Here is a 19,569-nt window from a genome sequence, read left to right on the forward strand (position 1 = left end):
CTGCTGAGAGAGCAGAGCCCACACGTCCCCACCCTGCCAGGCGGTCACCACAGGAGACAGTGAACGTGTGAATTCTCTGGATGGCAGCGATGGTTTCAGGAAGTGCATGCGCGTCCAGGTGTCTTGGGGTCTACCTTTGATGCACACGGCTTTATTTGGCAGGGACATGTCCATGACACTGGGGATAGTCCTTCCCTGTGGCTGGTCATGCACACGCACGCACATCTCGGAAGGAAAATCACAGGAGGTCCTTCCACTCCCATCGTCTCTCGGAGCCAGAGCTTGACCGGGGTGAGCAGAGGCAGGGTGACTCACAAGGACTGACTCTGGCATCGGGGACACCGCAAGGCCTGGGGGCAGACAGCAGCCCAGGGCCCCCACAAGCCCCACAGACCACCAGTCACATGGAGTGGAGAGCCCGGGAGGGGTGAGGCCACCAAGGCCCAGGGCTCTGCCTCCCGATCACCCTCCTGTCAGGGGCCCCGGCACCTGCTGCTCCCCTACGGCCCCCTGCGTGGAAGTGGGGACAGCGGTCAGCCCAGCCCCAGTCCCTGCCAGCCACCAGCACAGCAGACGTCTCCTGCACCAGGCGCATCTCAGGCTCTGGGTGAGGACGGGCCGGGAGGATGACCCGGCGGGTCCCTGCCTGAGGACAGGAGGTGAACCAGGGAAGCACCCTGCAGTGGAATTCACCTTGAGACGGGGTGCAACGCAGGTGCGAATTCGCAGTGAACAGAGTTGGCCAGGGCGATCAGTGTGGCCACACCACGCACGCCAGGTAAGCATGGCCGGACGGAGGCAGGGAGGCAGGGCTAAAGATCGGCAGGGCCGGGTCTGCTCGGGCACCGCCTCTCTCCACACGGAGCTCCTGCTTGGCTCCGGGGTGTGTGTCTGAGCCATCCCTGCTGCTGGGTGCGGGGACAGGTGTGGAGGGGAGGCTGGGCCAGGGAAGGCTGCAGAATGTCCCCAAAGCGGGGCCAAGAGAGGAGGCAGTGGGACCGCAGTGAGCAAACATCTGAGAGGCATGAACAGCAGGAAGGGGCTGTGTGGCCGAGGACGTCTCAGGAAGAGTGATGGGATGTCATTAAGGAAAAGGAAATGGGGGCTGCCTTGCCGAGAGCACTTCCTGCCGGCCTGGCCCACGGACGGACGCACAGCACTCTCTCCACTGGTGCTGACTGCCACCCAGGGCTGCAGGGGACAATGGCCATGCTGCGCCCCCTGTAGCCCAGCAGTGCTTAGCAGCCAGCCTAATGGCCGAGACCAGGAACACGGGGTGAGAGGGAAGGGGCCAAGGCATGTCCGGGCCAGGCAGGGACACGGGGCGGCAGTCACTTGGGAGCCCAGAGGCCCCAGGGTAGAGCTGACGGAGATCGGAGGGGGATCCCAGCGACCCCGGCCTGTGGGTGGTCCCTCTAAAAAGGGGCAAATACCCCAAGTTTCAGAGACTTTTCTGGAAGTTCCAGGGAACAGACCGGCTCCTACTCCCACACCGCCGGCGTTGCCTGGCTCTGACCTCTCAGAGTGAACGGAGAGCACCTGGCCTGCGGCTCCCACCGCCCGACCCCTCCTGGCCACACACGGCCGATGCGGGTGGCGAGCACTGTCCGAGAAAACCGCACACCCTACGTGTCAGGCTTCACGGGGCTCTTCTGCCTCCTGCCAAACAGGGCCACTCGAAGACCGAGGAAGAGGAGGCGGGGGGAGCAGACTCCGGCCGAGGCCCGCTCTTTCCCGCGCCGCAGCCCCGTCCAGGCTCGCAGACCAGCAGCCGGGAAAATCCCAGAGGTGCCGGAGGGACTCGCACGTGTCCGACGGGGTCATGCCCGCGGGTGGCCGGGCTCCGGGGAAACGAGCTAGGAAATGCTTCTGACCATCACGAGGTGCGGAGGGGTCCACAGGCTCGGTCTCTCCCACTCAGTGCGGTTTTTCCATGTGGAAAGAAAGCAGTCACCGGTCCCAGGCGTCCGATTGGTCCGTGGCCAGTGGGAACCCTCCATCCTCAGGGCAGCGTGAACATCACGGAGGGCAGTGCGGCCGCAGGGCTGGGCCCGCCCGGGAAGGGCGTTCTCAGATGACTCCATGGGCTTCCACCCCATCCCAGGGGAGGCAGGGGGTTTAACGACTCCCCGCAGCCGTAAATTTCCTTTAGTTCGTTTGCTCGTTTACATTTGGGAAGAGTTTGTGTGCGTGTGTGGTTTTTCATGTTTTGTAATGAGAAAAACCAAGCCAAAAAAGAAAAGCAAAATGGTCCCTTTTTGAGCCAAAAGATGAGAGTTTCCCATTCACAGAAAACTGTCCATGGATGCCCTCAGTATCTCTGAATGAGCGAGGCTGTCTCCACATAACAGTCGCAAACATCTCCCAAGCCTGGTCGGGGCCCTTTCCTCCGAGTCCCCTGGGCCTGATATCCCGTCAGCGTGGACTCCAGGGCTGGGCTCTCTGTGAGTCCCCTGGCAGCGGCTCCTGTAAATGTCCCCTTGCTTTGTGTTCGCAGTGCGAACTCTCTCTCTGGCATCGAGAGAGGGGAGAACCGTTTCCAGGGGCCCCGCCCAGTGACCTCAGTTGGTCCGTCACCCACAACAGGCCCGGGAGGCAGCGGCCCCGTGCTAGCGGGAGGGCTGGCTCCGAACTGCTGGTGGGGACGGGAAGGGGGTGGCCAGCTGGGCTCTGCCATTGGGACACGCTCCGCTTCCTGCCTGGCCCTTGGTCCTGCATCCACCCGACACCTGGGTCAGGACTGCCTGGCAGGCGGTTAGCAAAGCACGTTTCTGGGTTCCTCGCAGGCCTCCTGACTCGGGCTCTGGAGGGTGGGCCCATGGACGACGGGTAAGGGCTGCGGGGAAATGGGCTCTGTTCTGGCCGCAGCTGGCAGGCAGGGGAGGAGTGGGGTGCACAGGGCACGGTCCCCTCGGTCCCACCAGGGCCTCCCACACACATCTCTTTTCCATCAAGGCCCAGGACGGAATGAAGACCAGCTGTGCTAACATGTCACCAAAGCTCATGTGTTTTGTTCTCTGGATCTGTGTGCCAGCTCGCTCACCACCTGAGGACTGGCCAGGCGTGCTTACTCCCAGGCACAGGTGCGGCCTTGAGTGGTCTAAGTGACTGGCCCCCTTGCACTGGCCCTTAGATGGTGCCCACCGGGGCCTGTGACCCGCGACCTCGCAGGAGGGCCACAGCACCCGCTAGCTGGCGGCAGCTCAGCGGAGGGGAGGGAAGGGAAGGGAAGTTGGATCTGGCAGCACCACTCAAAGGGGATGAGAAAGAGAGCCAAGCACAACGGACTAAATCTGGAGGCCGGGGTGGGAATGCATGGAGCCCGAGCAGCAATGGGGCCACAGAGGCTGGGCGCTTCCCTGAGGACTACCCAAAACCCCCTCAAAGGCGGAAGGTAGAGGTGACCCCCAACCAGAGCCCCTGAAACTCCGAAACAGCTCATTCCACCAGGTGACGGAAGGTCAAGGGCACCCAGGCTGCCCACCGCCTCCTCTTCACGCAGGCACATTCCATCCGGGAGGCGACTGCCCTCCCCCCACCCCCGCCCTGGACCCCTGCATCCACAGGAGCCCCTCCCCCCAGCCGGATGTGCTCCCCGTGTGTACGAGGCCATGCCAATCTGTTGGCGCCACCGTGGGCTCCCCTCCTGGTTGGCAGTGCGGCCGCCCCCTTGTGCTCTGGCCAGTGGGTGCCGCCTCCGCCCCCCCCCCCCCCGATGCCGCCAGACCCCGGCAGCCCTGACGCTCTGAGAGGCCACATCCTCTGCTGTCGTTGGCTCTGTCTGCCACGCAGGACTCCATCCCAGGAAAACAGAAAGGCCTGGCTGAGACGGCGCCGCGGGGATGACCTTTTGCTCAGAAAGGCAAGGCCTTTCCTCGGCCCCCAAATGCCACCTCTCCGCCTCCCTGTGCCTCACTGTGAAATGCACCCCACACTTGCAGGCAAACCCCAAGGTCGCTCTGGCCCTCCCGCGTGACCTCCTGCTGCTGGAGACCTCTGGGGCCGCTCTGCCCAGGTGCCCTCCGTCGACACATCTGATGGGCTACTGGAGCCAACCGCCATGGGGCCTCGGTGACGGCACTGGTGGGTCTGGAAGCTGGTGGTCTGAGAATGGCACCAGCAGTCCTGCGTCTGGGGACACCCTTCTCCAGGTGTCCCCACACGGTGGAGGCAGCTCTGGTCTGGTCCTCATCCTCTTCTTCTCAGAGAGCCACCTGCCCCCATCTCCGCTGCTCAGGAAGGCTGCAACCTGCCCCAGTGAGGGCACCCGACCCCCAGGGCAGGTGCCCAGGCCAGGCTCCTACCCACTCTGGTCTTGGTCTCCTTCTCCAAAAGTGACCGTCCCGCCTGCACCAGGACCTTGCAGTGTGGCCCCTGGGGCATCCCAGGGCCCTGTCCATGGGTGTTCATGACCAGGCCTTCATGTGCCGCCCCCTCAGCTGCAGGGGTGGTGGTGGCATATTTTATGGGGATGGAGCACGCAGGTGACAAGACTCCCACCCACAGCTCATGTCCCCAGGTGCAGTGGGTCACGGCAGCACTGCACCCAAGGGCTCCCGGCACCCAGAGTGCCTTGGAAAGGGTGAGGCCCCAGGGAAGGACAGGGCCAGGAGGCACCAACCACACGCAGCATAGACCGCGGACTGGCAGGCCAGGTTTATGACCTGTGAGGAGTGGAGGGAGCAGGTGGGCTGATGTTTTCCTGCAGGAAACCCATCCTTCAGGGTGGGGGAGGGGGACAGGAGAGGCTGGTGGCCCTCCCTGTGGCTCCAGAAATCTCAGGGAACCTCTGGGCGCCATGCAGGGATGGGAGGCACATGCCCCTCTGAAGCACAGTTCTGGCATGAAGCGGCCACCAGGGGGCGGCAAAGGGACTCAAATACAGCCGCGGGGTTTCCACTCTGCCCATCCACGGGCTGGACCTGAACCCAAGTCCATGGGCGCACCGCCACCCACTGCCACCCACTGTGCCGTGCAGACGGGCTTCAAAGGAATACTTGCCGTGAAAACCTAAACCTAAGCGGCTGCTCTCTCCCTCAAGAAGAGGTCTCTTCATGAGGCCTCTTCTCTTGCACGCGTGCAGATGCACCAGAGAACACTGGGGCCCCTGTGACCCTTTCTTTAAACCCCCACCTCCCTGGAGACTGAATGAAGGGCCTCAGGAATGAGGCGATAAGGCCCCGGGGGCACAGCCAGGGCTACGCCTCTGCTGGGGGAGCTCCAGCAACGAGCCCCCTCCCCCAGCCTAACCCAGGGGATGGGTCCTCACAGAGAAGATGGCATGGTGCCACCCACAGCACGCCCACTGCAGCCTGGGGGTTGCAGCCTGGGCCCTGGTCTCACAGCCTGCCCCTGGGGCGGAGCCGGCAGCGGCACGGCTCCCTCTTCGGAGCCCCCCAGCCCAGAGCCCACCGGGGGAAGGAGGATGGCGTCCCTAAAACCCACCCACTCTCTCCCCAGACTCGGAGAAGGAAACTCGCTCTGTTGGCTCCCGGCTGCTGTGTCGGGCACTGGCTTCCCCAGCATAAGCATCTCCTCCTTTGCTGGGCGAGGCCCCGGTTGGACAGGGCTCCGGGCTGCTCTTCCGCAGAAGGGGAGACGCCGCCCAGCAGACTCTGCGGGCCAGGCCTGTGCTACACGCACCGCTCAACCTTGACCGTCATGCCACGCAGCAAGCCAGCGGTGGCATCTTCCACTGCCATGATGTGTGCCAACCTCGGCCACGTTTCCGTGCCTGCGCCCTGCCCAGCATGTCCCTGCCCAGCATGTGAGTTCACTTGGTCCACACAGCCTCTCTGCACGGCACGCCTTGCAGCTTGCAGGCTGGCCCTCCACCTGCTGAGCCTCACCAGCCAGAGCTTCACCTGTGACACTTGTGTCTCAGAGATACTTCGTTGTCATAGCCCTTTCCGCACCTCTCAAGTGAGCCCGGGGTGCCCGACTCCCCTCTGGCATTTCCTGGCACACAAGGAAAGCGGCACGGGCTTGGCCCTGACCTCTCGGTACTGGGTTTCACTTCGCGCGTCATGTGCCAAGTCAGGCCCACACCCCAACACCTACAACACATGTGTGGTGTTTGCACGCCAGCGCTGGTGCCATGCAGAGCCCATGCATGAGTACAAACGGGGACAGGGGTTCGAGGTGACAGAGAGTAACAGGCACCAGTGAAATGGAATTTCAGAGAGCTCAGAACACAGGTCAGAACACCAGCTGACAGGGGGCGCTTCTCGTGGGGCGGGTGTGACCCCGGCACCTCCCAGGTCTGCACTGGGTCCTCCAGAAACCCTAGTAATTCACAATACAAACTACCCGCAAGTCCGCTCACAAGCGGAGACAATGGACCTTACTCTGTGGGTGGTTTCTGGAACACAGCAGAGCCGATCTCATCCCCAAAATGACACTTCAAGAACAGACACGGTCAAGGTTGCAACTGCATACGGGAAATACTGCTGTGGCGGACACTCTCCGTCCCCACAAACACGAGCCTGCCGTGCAGCTGGCTGGAGCTTGGCACCGCCCATACTTGACCTTGACAGGCAGATTTTCTACAGGTTTTGTTTATGTTCTTAACCATCCATCGATTCCATCGCTCTGTGGACACAGATCTTTCAGAAAACACAACAGTAAGCCGTGTGATGTTACACAGGAAAGAACGAAATGTGCATCCTTGGGACGTGAAGGCGCCACGCGGAATGAGAGAGGAATCCGCAGACAGGAATGCACAGAACCTGCCACTGTGAACGGCGGGGGACTGGCCCGCGGGCCCTGGGCCCCAGCGGGCCACGCGCAGGCGGCTGGCCAGTGCCGGAGAGGTGCCGCAGACTCAGCAGAGTCAAGCACACGCGCTGTGTGTCTTACATGAGACACAGGGTCAGACAATCCAAGTAATATGCTGCTTCACAATTTGGGGTGTTACACGTATATATTTTTAAAAACTGGCTCAATACTTTAAAAACGGTCTTCCAGTTTTACATATTCAGAATGTGGGCCCAGCCATAAAGCTGGCTGCACGCGACGGAAAACTGCTGGTGAATTTTGGGTCACGAAGTGTTAAATAGCACACAGGTTAGAGACAATGAAGGGGTTTATTTTTTCTTTCACTTTCATCTAAACACACTCTCTTCTGAAAAACATAAAGGCATGCACATTTATGGCGTTCTTACAAAGAAAAACTAAGTAGGAACCAAGCTGTAAACCCAGATAACGCACACAAAACCTTAAATGATGTTATGTGAAGAGATTTACAAGTAGATACGGGGCTCTTAATTTTAGAAAATAATTCAAATGATACCAATGCATGTTAAAAAGAAGCTTCTAATTTTCCAAATATTTTGACACAAGTGTTTTAACTAACAGATATTTTAAAGACCCCTTGTGAGAAGAATGTAAGTATAATGATACAAAACATGATCTTCAAGTGGTTTTACGCAGTTTGCCTTTTTAAAATCAGTTATAATCAATAAAATTCTAATGGTATTGCTTCTTAAAATTTAGATTTAGAGCATATCCATTATATTCAAAGTAACACAACTTACGTTTATTTTGATCTATTCAGAAGCAGGGTCTAACTTCAGGACTTAAGAGAAAGCATGTGACAAGGACCCTGACAGACCTAAACATCACTCCCCAGGTAAGAGGACGCTGCGACCGGGTGGAGCACACTCCTCAGAAGTCTCGCTGACCGCCCACGCCCGTCGGGCCAAGTGCCCCCTGTGGGCACATGTGTGGAAAGTGTGAGCAGGTGCCCAGGACAACACAGAGACTGGTGCCCCCTGTCCTGCCCCTCAGAGGCTCTGCCGGAAACGGCGGCCCCGGTCCTGGAGGGTGACTCAGACCCCTTTCTGTTTCAGCATGACGCCACCGGAGCAACGACACAGCCTGGGACCGAACCTCCCAGCAACACAGACCGGGGGCAGACCGTGGAGGACTTGAGAAAAGTCCTCTCGCAGGGGGCCCACCATGCCAGGACCAAACCCGCTGTGGCTCGGCTCCTGAAACACAGTCCGGCTCCGAGTAACACGGGCGAGCCTCGGGCCTGCACCGCGTCTCACTGGCTGGAGGGAGGCGGGGTTCCCGACAAGAGACAGGTGCAGGATGTCTTCGCTGCAGCCAGCGAGATGCTCTGGAGAGAGCCGCCACACCCGCCTCGCGGGACGGCGCCAAGGGCCCCACACCTGCCGAGGAGGACCCGGACTGGGCGTTCTACTGGCCCAGGAGTGATAGGGACAAGGCACGTGCTAGTGAATCCAGAAGATGCTTGGAGGCCCCTGCGCCTCAAACTTTGGTGGGACCAGGTACAACACAGGGACACAATGATTGTTTCAATAAAAAAATATGAGGAAACCTCCAGGTTTTCAAGTACGTATGGCACAGATGTTGAGAAGTTCTGAGAGTTTAGCCTAAATCTTCAAAATGCTGGGCAATTTAAAGTTCTGTTACAAGAAGGAGGGCCACAGTTTTAACTTACGCATAGTTCTCATATTTTACACCTTAGTCTCCCGTAGTGCAGGGTGGGCAAATTAAGCTGTTCCAATAAATATGCGAGATGGGAATCATTTTGCAAACACGAAGTAGGTGGAAATTGGGAGCAGGACCCCCAGAGCTTCCTCGCCACGGCAGCCCCAGTCCTCCCTCCTCCCCACGCAGTGCTCAAATACAGTTTCTTTCACCGACGTGGAGAAATTATGCAAAAAGCAAAATGTTACCTAGCTATATAAGGTACTTAATACTTCAGTGACAAGAGCTCGGACCAGTCAGGTTGTAAAAAACGGAAACAACAAACACCATGGAACAGACTTAATGACCGAGTCCCACGGCCGCAGCGGACGCCGCAGACCAACCGTCTCCCGGAGCTGACGCTGGCGCACAGACACCGCCGCGTGCAGCACGGACGCTCCACAGCTGTCCCCTCGGCCACCGGCTCCCGCACGGAAGCTGGGGACCCTGTGGGCCTGCCCAGACCGACTGTGGCTTCGGTCAGAAACTCTCTTTGGCCCGATGTTCACTCAGTAAGGCTTTATTTACACGTCGGAGCAAACTCGGGAAACAGTGTGATGTAGCGTGCGGCTGCCCACGGCAGCCAACGTGGCACGTCCCGCTGCCAGGGACAGTCCTACGCTTTAATGCTGACCCACAAGCAGCCGATCAGGGTCCCGTAGACCCAGGTCTTGACGTACAGCTTGCGCCCCGCCTCGGTCACGAGCAGGCCGGCAGTCAGGCCGCTCAGGATCAGCAGTGACGGTAACGTCTTCATGAGACTTAGTTTCGAATGAACACTTTTCCCAGGAAATCTGTTTCTTCTCTCTGGATCCAGTGAGTCATAGAATTCTATAAGCAACCTGTAGCCGGAATGCAGAAAACTGTGAGTTTCAGCCCCAGTTGGCTCAACACTTTAACCCCACAAACACCAGCGGGCACCTGCCAGGCGCTGGAAAAGGTCCTTGAGAAACAACAAAGAAACGAGAAACAGCCAGAGCCCGGGTTCCCCCGGAGTCTGCAGGGCCCATGGTGGGGTCCATGAGAAGTGCACACGCCACATTACACGCAACGGCTCCCAGCCGTGGGATGCGGGTGCCTTTATAATGTTTCCCCGTGACCTGACCCATAGCTGGGTGATGAAGTCTCTCCACCTGCCCCCACCCCTTTCCCACCAGAAGGCGGGGACAGGTCAGCAGTGCCCACAGCGTAAAGGCCTTAGCCCCTGGAATTATACAAACAGCCAAGAGGTAAAGTTAATTCGTTCCCCATCTTATTTTAAAATGTAAAGTTTTAATAGCAGAACACATTCAATGTAATAATCTCAAACACGAATGTACGAAACGAAAAGTCCTTCTTCCACCTTAGAAATCACTCCCTGGCAACAGCCACAGTTTTAAAACATCCAGACTTGTCCTAAATATGTACAAACACTTGTTACACAAAATACACTGGATGTTAAAACACACTGTTCAGGCCTTTTTTTCTGAGAACAGATTTCCATGTCAAAACATAGCGATCTTACAATTTCTCCCATGACCCTACACCCAGTCACGAACACCTGAGAGTCGGTAAACCTCAGAGACTCGCCCACTGGCCGGTAAACCGCACAGCCGGGCGCACCGGGGTCAGTGTGCTGCGGGCGCTCTCCCGGAACGCGGTGAGGAGAGGATGCGCGGCCTCCTGGAAAGGTGCACGTGGGGAGACTGAAGGCCCCGGGGAAGTTTCCGAACATAAACGTAATTCTGAAACGGTTTTTCGGAGCCTTTAAAAAAGCCCCCTTTTCATGCCCTGGCTGGTGTAGCTCAGGGGATTGAGCGCGGGCCTGTGAACCACACGATCGGGGTTTGATTCCCAGTCAGGGCACATGCCTGGGTTGTGGGCCAGTTCCCAGCAGGGGACTCATGAGAGGCAACCATACATTGATATTTCTCTCCTCCTTTCCTTCCCTTACCCTCTAAAGATAAATAAATAAAATATTTTTAAAAATTCAAAAATAAATAAAAATAAATAAAAATAAATTTAAAAGCCCCCTTTTCAACGTGGCCTTTACGAAACGGGGCACTCCACCTGCAGTGAAGGGTCCCTTTGTTTCCAACAGGAAACAGAAGCAGAGGTGTCTAAAACCTGCCCTTCAAACCGCACACCCGCGCGGTGACGGGACAAGCACCAGCACAGGCCGCGCCCTGCAGGCCTTCCCCGGGGACAGCCGAAACCCAAGGCCCACTTTCCGCCTTCCTAGAAGGGAAAGGAAGTTCTGAACCCCTGCCCTCAGAAACGTGCACAAAATCCAAGACGCAGGCGCACACTCCACCCGCGCGACCTGCGGCCCCTTCAGCAAGTGGCACGCACGCCCCACTGGACCTCTTCAAGCTTTGCCTCTCCCCAGAGGCACCGAACACACCTGCCCCGTCCTCCTTTCAACAAAATGCGGTGGCACTCCCACGCACACAGGGGACACGGTCTGTTCCCTCGGCCCCACTTCTGCGCGCTGGTGGCCTGACAGCCGGTCCCACCGGTCCCACCACTCTATCTGGGTGGTGGGTTCGGGGCACCGTGCGGTGCCTGGTCTTTTTCTACTACACGTGGCATCTCACCACAGAGCACCACTTCGGAGAGACTGCAGGTGGAAACGAGGCAGGGCAGGGCCCAGCCTGGAGGAACCCGTACAGGACACGGCGGCGACGGCCCAGCGTGAGCAGGGCTGCGCGGAGCCGCCCGACCCACTTTAGGGAAGGCAGGCGCACTCAGCCAGTCGCTGCACAGGGCCCGGCGCACGGAGACTCAGCGGGGAGAGACTCGGCCGGACCGCACCGCGTGCAGGCTGCTGGCACTCACTTGTCTTTCATTGCGAAGCGCTCGTGAAGCCACCTTCTCATGGACACTTGTTCTTCCGGGACGTCCTTCTTGTCTATGCGGTCAACGTGAATGTGGATTTTGGGACATTCTTTGCAGAGGAATTCTAACAAAACATAAAAATATTTCGTGTTTTTATTTTAGAAATCACGGGTGTATAAAATAACAATGAACCTGAGGCAGAAAGATGCTTAAAAACAAAAAGGTGCAGCGTCCTTAGCAAAACCAAAGGAGAAGCACAGGCGGTAACCGCTGGTCTGGGTGTCAAGCTGCCGGGCACGCACCACAGTCCCCCACCCACCGCGACCGCAGCAGGCCCACGTTGCCCTCCCAGCGCAGACGGCCCAGGGAAGGGGGCCGGGCTCTGGGAGCACCATGTCCCCACCCTCTGAAGGACTGAGATGGCCACCAGGAATTACCCCACTTAGAAAGACTGACGAAATGCAAACTCGAAGATGAACAAAAACCACCAAGAACGCATCAGACATTCACTAGGGCAGGACATCAGGCACATGCAGCTGCTGGGAGGGAGGGAAGGACACGGCCCGAGGACGCGGGACTCACCGACCATGGACGGGGCTTCCTTCCGCTGCCCTTTCCCGTCCACAGTCCCCTCGAAAGCCACCGTCACGTCATACACGGCGTCTAGGTAGTCCTTCATGGCGTCAAAGGCTGCGTGCGTGGCCTTCACTCGCGGCGTCAGCACGTGCTGCAGCACCGCCAGGCCTAGGAGAGAGGGGTCCTGCGTGGGGGGGCTGCGCTCTGCCCATCCCAGCCGCAGCGGATGTCGCAGAAGCCGTCTGTCCCTGTCCATGCCGTCAGTGCCTGTCCTCAGGCCTCCTGGACTCTGATGGCAGGGGCGCCCCCACGTGGCCCCTCATGACCCACCTGCCGGTAGGAGCCACCGTGGGGCGAGCTGTGACAGCCACCTCCTGAAGTTCCCGCCAGCCCAGAAAGTCTCCCGCCCAAAGCACCCCGACCAGGGCGAGCACTGTCCTCGTCTCCGCCCACAGGACAAAGGTGGTCGCATGCTAACCACGTCAGTCAGGACTTGCAGCTAAGGTCAGCAGTTCTCCACTCCAAGCCCATGATTCTCCCAGTTCCACTGCACTTCGCATTCGAATCAAGGACCCAAACACCCCTTGTTGTAGGGAGAGAGGTGCGGAGCGCGTCAAGTGAACTACTGGCCTGAACCTTTTGGGGCAAACCCCAAAATCCAGTTTACTGGTGTATTTTTTTTAAAAATTGAGATCTAATTCACATACATAAAACTTACAGTTTCAATGTACACAATGCACTTTTTTTTTTTTTTAGTATAATCAAAGACCTGTGCAGCCATCACCACTGTCAAACTCCCCACCCTGCCCTCACCCCAACACCCCGGGCCGGGCCGTGGGCAGGGCCCCCGCCCCGCCCCACCCGTGGACCTGCTGCAGCCGCCCCAGGTCTGTCTGTGAGGGCCCTCGCACGTGGATGGGACCAGATGGCGGGAGGACGTCCGAGGGCTTCCTTCACTTGGCAAACCGGGTTCTCCCAGGTGCAGTTCTCTGCACGAGGACTTTGCTGCCTCCTGGGGCTGAGTGCTGTTCCGCACAGACAGACCACGCCCACCACTCCGCCAGCAGGGGCCCCAGGGCTGCTTTCGCCCGCAGCTGCTGCAGCCGCTAATGAAGGCGCCGCTATAGACACTCCCACCGACTGCACACGGAAGCTGCACATCCACGAGTCTCTGCACAAAGAGGTGGTTTTAATTCTCTTGGGAATAGTTGATACATTTTTTTAAAAGCTTCTTTTTAAAAATCTTTTCCTGGCTGGTGTAGCTCAGTGGATTGAGCAAGGGCCTGCGACTCAGAAGATCGCGGTTCGATTCCCAGTCAGGGCACATGACTGGGTTACAGGCCGGTTCCCTGCAGGCCAACTCCCTCCAGCAGGGGACGCACGAAAGGCAACCATACGTTGTTGTTTCTCTCCCTCTCTCCTTCCCTTCCCCTCTAAAGATAAATAAATAAAATCTTTAAAAAAAAATCTTTTATCTGCGAAAACATTGTGATTTAATAGTCAATCACATACCCACGCTAAGAATCTGCTCTGCCTTCCTGTCTCCTGCAGCCGCCCCCTTCCCGCCCCCTTCCCCGGTCGGACTATTGACCGAGTCACAGGAGGGCCCTGAGGACGCCCGAGGAAGTGCTCTAGGGGGCAGGCGGGACTGGACTGCCCACTCCCTCTCTCCAGGGAGCGCCCGCTGCACGAGGACGTCTGCAGAGGGATCTCTGAGATGCGGAGCGCTGTGGGGACAAGGGTGTTCCCACACCACACCCCGGACCCGGGCCCCGGGCAGGGCCGCTTCGTCCACTCACAAACGTGCGACGAAAGTCCGCGCTGGGTGCGGAGCGAGGGTGCCCCTCTCTGCTATGGGAGCACAGCCACTGTGCACACACCACTGTGCCCAGGCAGCAGGCGTGCAGCCCAGGGACGCGCACCCACGGTGAAGGCCCGAGCCCCACAGAGCCGCCCTGCGGGGTTCGGGAGGAACAGGCACTGGGCGGACACCGAGAAAGTGAGAAGACACAAAGTGAACGAGTTCCACTGCAAACGCGTGGTGGGTCTAGAACAGGAGTGGGGCGGGGCCCTGGGTGCGGCTTTGTGGGTAGCAGCTGGGCCCCCCACCCCCGGGGACCCGCAGCCCCTGCACAACGCCCTCCCAGAGGAGGCCCCGAGCCCCTATCTGGACCCAGCCCCTGCCCCAGCTCCAGGAAAGAGGGCCCAAGGGGGAGGAACACAGAGGGGACGGAACAAAGAGGGGACGGGCAGCAGGGACGGGCAGAGAACAGGTTCCTGGGGTCAAGTGCATTCACAGACGACACGGGTGGGCCGCACTGAGACGCCCCCTGGGAAATGGAGGCGCCATGTCACCTGAACTGGTGCTTGCAGCGCAAGGAAGTGGGGGTGGCTTCAGCGAGGCCCCAGACAAGAGACACAGGACATCCTCACCGTGACAACAAATAGAACATGGCCCTTCTTTGATGATCAGAAGGCACCTCATACTCCCAACCCCAAGCCCAGGCCCCCAGCCCACCCAGACAAGGATTCCCACACCTAGGGGTCCTCAGGGGTAAACAAGGAGGAGACATGGTCATAAAGCCAATTCGTACCAGTCACAAAGCAGCCGACCACCATTCACCTCAGCCTGAGAACAGGCCCTCGTCACCCACTGCTCAGGCCCCAGAGCCCCCCCCCCCCGTGGCACCAACGGAGGGGACCCCGCCTGCAGGGCCCCCCCCCCACCCAGAGTCCCAGCCCTCAGCTGGTAGAAGCAGTAGCTAATCAAGCCCGTTCGTCTTGGCCAACACCCCGTCCCCACCCCCTGGTCTGCTGTCCTGACTGCCGTCCCCATAGCTCTTCCCACTGGCTGCTGGCCACAGTCTGCCCTCCCCCCTGCACCAGGCTCCTCCCCAGGGCCCAGCGGGTGTGGCTGGTGCACCCGAAATGCTGCAAGGGATGGCAAGCACACCAGACTGAACCCGCACTGACACGTGCGGGAGACTTCACACGACATGTGTCCATCCCTCACTGAGCCAGCCCCTCTGCTGCAGGCACACAGCCCAGAAGCCCCCAACGCCTCGTCGTACCTGTCTGTCCAGGACGTAGCAACATGCCACGACTCCAAAATGGCTCCACGCCTAGGCAGAGTCATGAGGCGGTAAGACAGACCAAAGGCCCAGTCCATGGCAACGTCCTGAAGGTACAAAACGCTCCCGGAGGGTGAAAGAACAGTCCTTCTGAAGGGCGGTTTCAGTCCCGCCTGTCCCGCGGGTGAAGCTTGGGGAGGAAGAGGATGCTGAGAGGCCAGGACAGGATCCGTGGGGCAGACACCCACAGAGGGACACGAGGCCTGGGACCGGGAGGGAGTGGATCACGGGGAACCGAGCTGGGAGGAAGGCCGGGAGGGCACTGGGTCTCAGCGGCGAGAGGTTCCGAGTGGCGAGGCTCAGGCACATCCACTCACCTGGAGGCTCTGGGGAGGTCAGGCCACTTGAGGGCTGTAACCCAGATGCTGAGAGAAACCGCTTATTTGCCTGAAGCATGAAAATCCCAGGTATCTGGTTTGCTGTCACAGAGGAGACAATAAATTCCTGTTTTCTGATACGAGGACTCAGGAAGGTGCGGGACCTTGCTGGCTGCCGTGGCAGAAAACCACTAGGGCTCATTCGGACAGGTTCCGGAGGCAGGCCAGGACAGGCCACGTGCCAAATTCCTTAGCCAGCACTGAAAGCAGAGTGCCGCAATGGCCACACGGAGGCCCAGCTGCAGTGAAACCCTGGGTGGGACTGAGACGGGTGCACGTGGCCAAGGTGGTGCCCAGACGGCCCAGACGGCGCAGGGCCTCTCCCTCTTGCTCTGACGGGCGCGTAACCACTTTTTTCTTCTTTGAAACGTGTAAGTGTGAAGTAAAGGTTTACCAACAGATATCAATCCACACGTTCCAGTGGAAACACAACACTCGGACCCTCCTACCCTGCCAATCACGTGGCTCATCTCCGTCAGATGAGTGAGCATCTCTAACGGTCAGGGTGCACAGGCCACACGGGGCTCAGCCTGCCCGAGAGGCCTGACTCAGCACAGCCAGCCGGGCCTGGGTGGGGCCTGGGTGGGGCCTGGGTGGGGCCTGGGATCCAAGTGTCAGTCACGCTGCCAGAGGCCACCAGTGCTGCTGGTCAGGGCATCCCTCAGCCACTGCTTCGGAATTTGGACTGTGGCCTGAGCAGACCAAGAAGTCACAAAAGGGCAGCTGGAAGGCACTTGCAAAGACAGGGGTATGAACCACCCTACAATTTATTTCGGTGTGACCCTGCGAGCCAATGGCATGGAAATGGCCACGGAGATACCCCAGCTCTCAAAGTCGCCGCACATCTGCCGGGTTCACAGGACTGCTTGAGCGTACGGCACCAGGAGAGAGCAGGACAGGGGCCCCGCTCTTCCTCCTCGGTCCTCCAGGCCCACAAGCACTGCCCTGCTGCGGGTGCCCTTAAGGCTAGCGCCTGAGCCAGGCGCCACCTGCAGCCACACCACTGGCACGAGGTGGAGGAGAAGCCAAAGGACCGAGCAGCGGACCACAGCTGCAGTCAGACACCCCTGGAGGGTGGGCAGCCCGAGGGCCACCATGAATGGACTCTGGGGCTTTCCCTCTCCCTTCGCCCCTTCCTAGTCTCTGTCCAAGACGACGAGGAGGCCAGTGGGAAAACTCAAGCCTGGGAATGTGAGGCTGGAATGCGGTCTTCCAGTGCGGTCAGCCCCTTCCCATCTCCGCATCCCCAACGACACCGACTGCACTGCAACCGAGGCCCGTGGCCTCTCCCGTGCCCCCAGATCGCAGCACAGACAGCCACACTCAGCGGGTAAAAGAGGCACAGGCGGGGGGGTGGGGGGGTGCTCCTGACAGGGTCACTGGGTTCACACAACAACAGTCACCCGACAGAACAAACACCTTAGAAATGCACTTTCAGAAAGACCACTCGCCTCCCTTATTATTTTACTCATATTGACCTACACCGCCGTATATATGGTGCATTACACTTACGTATCTATACTGCTCGTTCACATTCATACACCGCTACACTACCGGGTTCACACGCTACGTTGAGGTTCTCTTTACTAAATGCTTACCTTCGCTTTCCCAAGTGGCGAGTCCCGCAGCGGCCTCCCTGACGGCGAAACCCCCCTTCCCCGACTCGCTGTTAGGAAAACGAGCAGCCGTCAACTCCCAGCTAACTCAACAGTAAGTCGTCTCAAGAAGACTCTGCCTGCACTTCAGACCTCTCAGAAACAGGTTTTGTCCCAGACGGATCGCAGTTAAACAAAACCATGAGTATTTTATTCGGTAACGTGACTAAGCCTTTTGTAAAAGAACGAGTAACATTCAGTTTCAAGTAAGAAGGAAATTTAGACCATTAAAACGACTGCCTTTGAAGCAGACAACGTGATGACTACGTGGCCCCAAACACAAACTTTGGCAGTCACAGCACTAACACGGACACGGCCCGCTTCACGCCAGAGAGCAGCGGCACCCAGGCCTGCGGCCACTCCCGGTGGAGACACGCCCAGACACGCCTCGACGGCCGTGTGACTTCAGTGTCTGAGCAAGTGGCAAATTTTATAAACATCTATTTGTTTTTTTCAAAGTCAGAATCAAAGGAAGGTACTTGAGGGACAAAACTGATAATGTTTAGAAACAAAACGTATCACAGCCTAACAGGTGCTATCAGTTCCGACTTCCTTGAAGAACAATGAACAGATGGAGAAGCAAGTTCTTTTGTTCTTACTCTCGAGTAATCTCATTTAGTTGTGACCAAAAGAGGAAAGAAAACCAGACATACTCTTTCTAGATAAACTGTCACAAATCAATTTCCTCTGTGTATGGTGGGAATAATTACCTTCGTAAGTTTCAAGAAAATATACTTCTGATAACAAGTGCTCTCAGGGAATTTGAGAAAGGAAACGTGAGCCATCAGAAATTATATCCATGAGACAAATTTTTCTTCCCCTTTTGGTAACTTTGAGAAAGATCTACAACTCAGAAAAATGACAGACCAATCGTTAATTATATTTAGGTGACTGCATCATTCTTACACTATTTTTAGGATTATTTAAAAGTACTTGTTTTAAAACACATTAGAGAAGTGCCGTGGATTTTTAAAAACGAGTAACTCTTAGTAGGACCTTCGACACACCGTGGTGACAAGATCAAACTGACTCTGAAACGGAGAGTGCAGGGACACAGGCATCGCTTCCTTCCGTCCCACCCAGGAAGGAAGGCCTGTCCCTGACGCAGCACGGCGCACGCCCTCTCCCAGCTGCCCCTGCAGCCCGAGCCCCAGTGTGGCCGCCCTGCAGATCGGACGGGGTCTTCGGGGAGGTGATGAGGGTGCGCTGAGGCTGGGGGGGCGGGGGGTTCTCAGCCCAACAGGACTCGTGCTTCTGTGAAAGGAGGGGACGCCGTGGTGTCTCTGCGCTGCACGGAGCACTCACGTCGCCCACCGAGAGGCACACGCTCAGCACAGAGTCAACCCCTGACCTAGGTGGGTCGGCGCGCCAACCCCTCACAGCTGGGAGCCCCTGCACTTCTGACTCCAAAAGGGCTCCTGTCCCCGCTCAGCACCGCAGGCCCCAGGACACCAGCAGACACCAGTACCCATGGATGCTCAGGCCCTTCCCAAACAAGGGCACGGAACAGCACGCCTGCAGTCCACAGCCATCTCATCACTGCCCCTCAGGGGAGCCCTTGAGGGGGACACTGGGGTCCCTGGTGCACACAAGGCAACAGCAGCAAGAGCAGGAACTGTCCACGGCTGTGCTGCATACACATCTGGGGACGCAGCCCCAAGCCTGTGGTGACACCCGCCTAGGACTGCGTCCTGATCAAAGAGCAACGCCCGACAAATGCCACAAGGAAGGGCTGACAGAAAGTGTGAGGAGGGGCCCAGCTCCCCTCGGCTGACACAGCTGACCCACGTGAGCTGGGGAAGCTGTCTGGGACGTGACCCGTCCACGACATCCGGCCAAGTGCTCCGGACTGCGCAGCCCAGTCCGGCCCCACCCGAGGGCAGTGAAGGGACAGCGTACCGCTGACCTCCCAGGGCAGAGGGCAGCTCGGGCGCAGCCCCCACGCATTAACTGAAACAAATGGACTGGAGGACTGGCACCCACACACACTCAGCTGCACTCTGACCCCAGCCAGCCGCGCCTGGGCAGAGACAGCCCGCCAGGTGACAGCAGACACAGCGCCCTGGCGTGGGCACAGCATGCCCCAGCAGCCAATTCCATGTGATGCGCTCCGAGAGAAGCGGCCCCCACCTTCTAACACCCCAGTCCTGGCAAGGGCTGCCACGCCCCCACGAGCCACAGGTATTTTTAGGGACGAGGAAGCTGAAGCCCCGCAGCCTCAGCAGCTCGAAGCCTGGTGGCCGGTCAGTGTCCACGCGGCCCTCGGCTCACTGCCCACGGCCCTGGCCCCTCCGGCCGCAGACCCCGCGCTGCACACGAAGGCGGGCCTGCGCCCCCTGAGCCGGGACGGACTTGCCCGGCCCCAGCGGCAGAGCGTGGGCTGAGGGAGCCACCCAGTCTGGCCCCTGGACACACGTGATGACACGCGTGTAGATCAACACAAAGATCCTGCATCTCCTGGGGGTGACGCACACATTCACCCAAGTCACGTTCGTTCACGTCAGGTGTCGTCAAACA

At 58.6% G+C, this 19,569-nt stretch overlaps 1 protein-coding gene across 1 annotated transcript in view; it reads right to left on the reverse strand.

The window, feature by feature from the left end:
* Positions 1-7,094: 7,094 nt before the first annotated feature.
* AGPAT5 (1-acylglycerol-3-phosphate O-acyltransferase 5) overlaps positions 7,095-19,569 on the reverse strand; it is a 31,919-nt gene continuing 19,444 nt past the window's right edge. The window contains exons 6-8 of the mRNA XM_037063371.1: positions 11,896-12,057; positions 11,314-11,437; positions 7,095-9,338 (exon numbers count right to left, since the gene is read on the reverse strand). Of these exons, the coding sequence (XP_036919266.1) occupies positions 9,113-9,338; positions 11,314-11,437; positions 11,896-12,057 (512 nt within the window). The 3' untranslated portion in view covers positions 7,095-9,112. The remainder of the gene's footprint in view (positions 9,339-11,313; positions 11,438-11,895; positions 12,058-19,569) is intronic.

This window comes from Sturnira hondurensis, unplaced genomic scaffold (genome assembly GCF_014824575.4).
Source record: "Sturnira hondurensis isolate 20B ecotype Veracruz unplaced genomic scaffold, ASM1482457v3 Scaffold0014436, whole genome shotgun sequence".
NCBI classification, from domain to species: Eukaryota; Metazoa; Chordata; class Mammalia; order Chiroptera; family Phyllostomidae; genus Sturnira; species Sturnira hondurensis.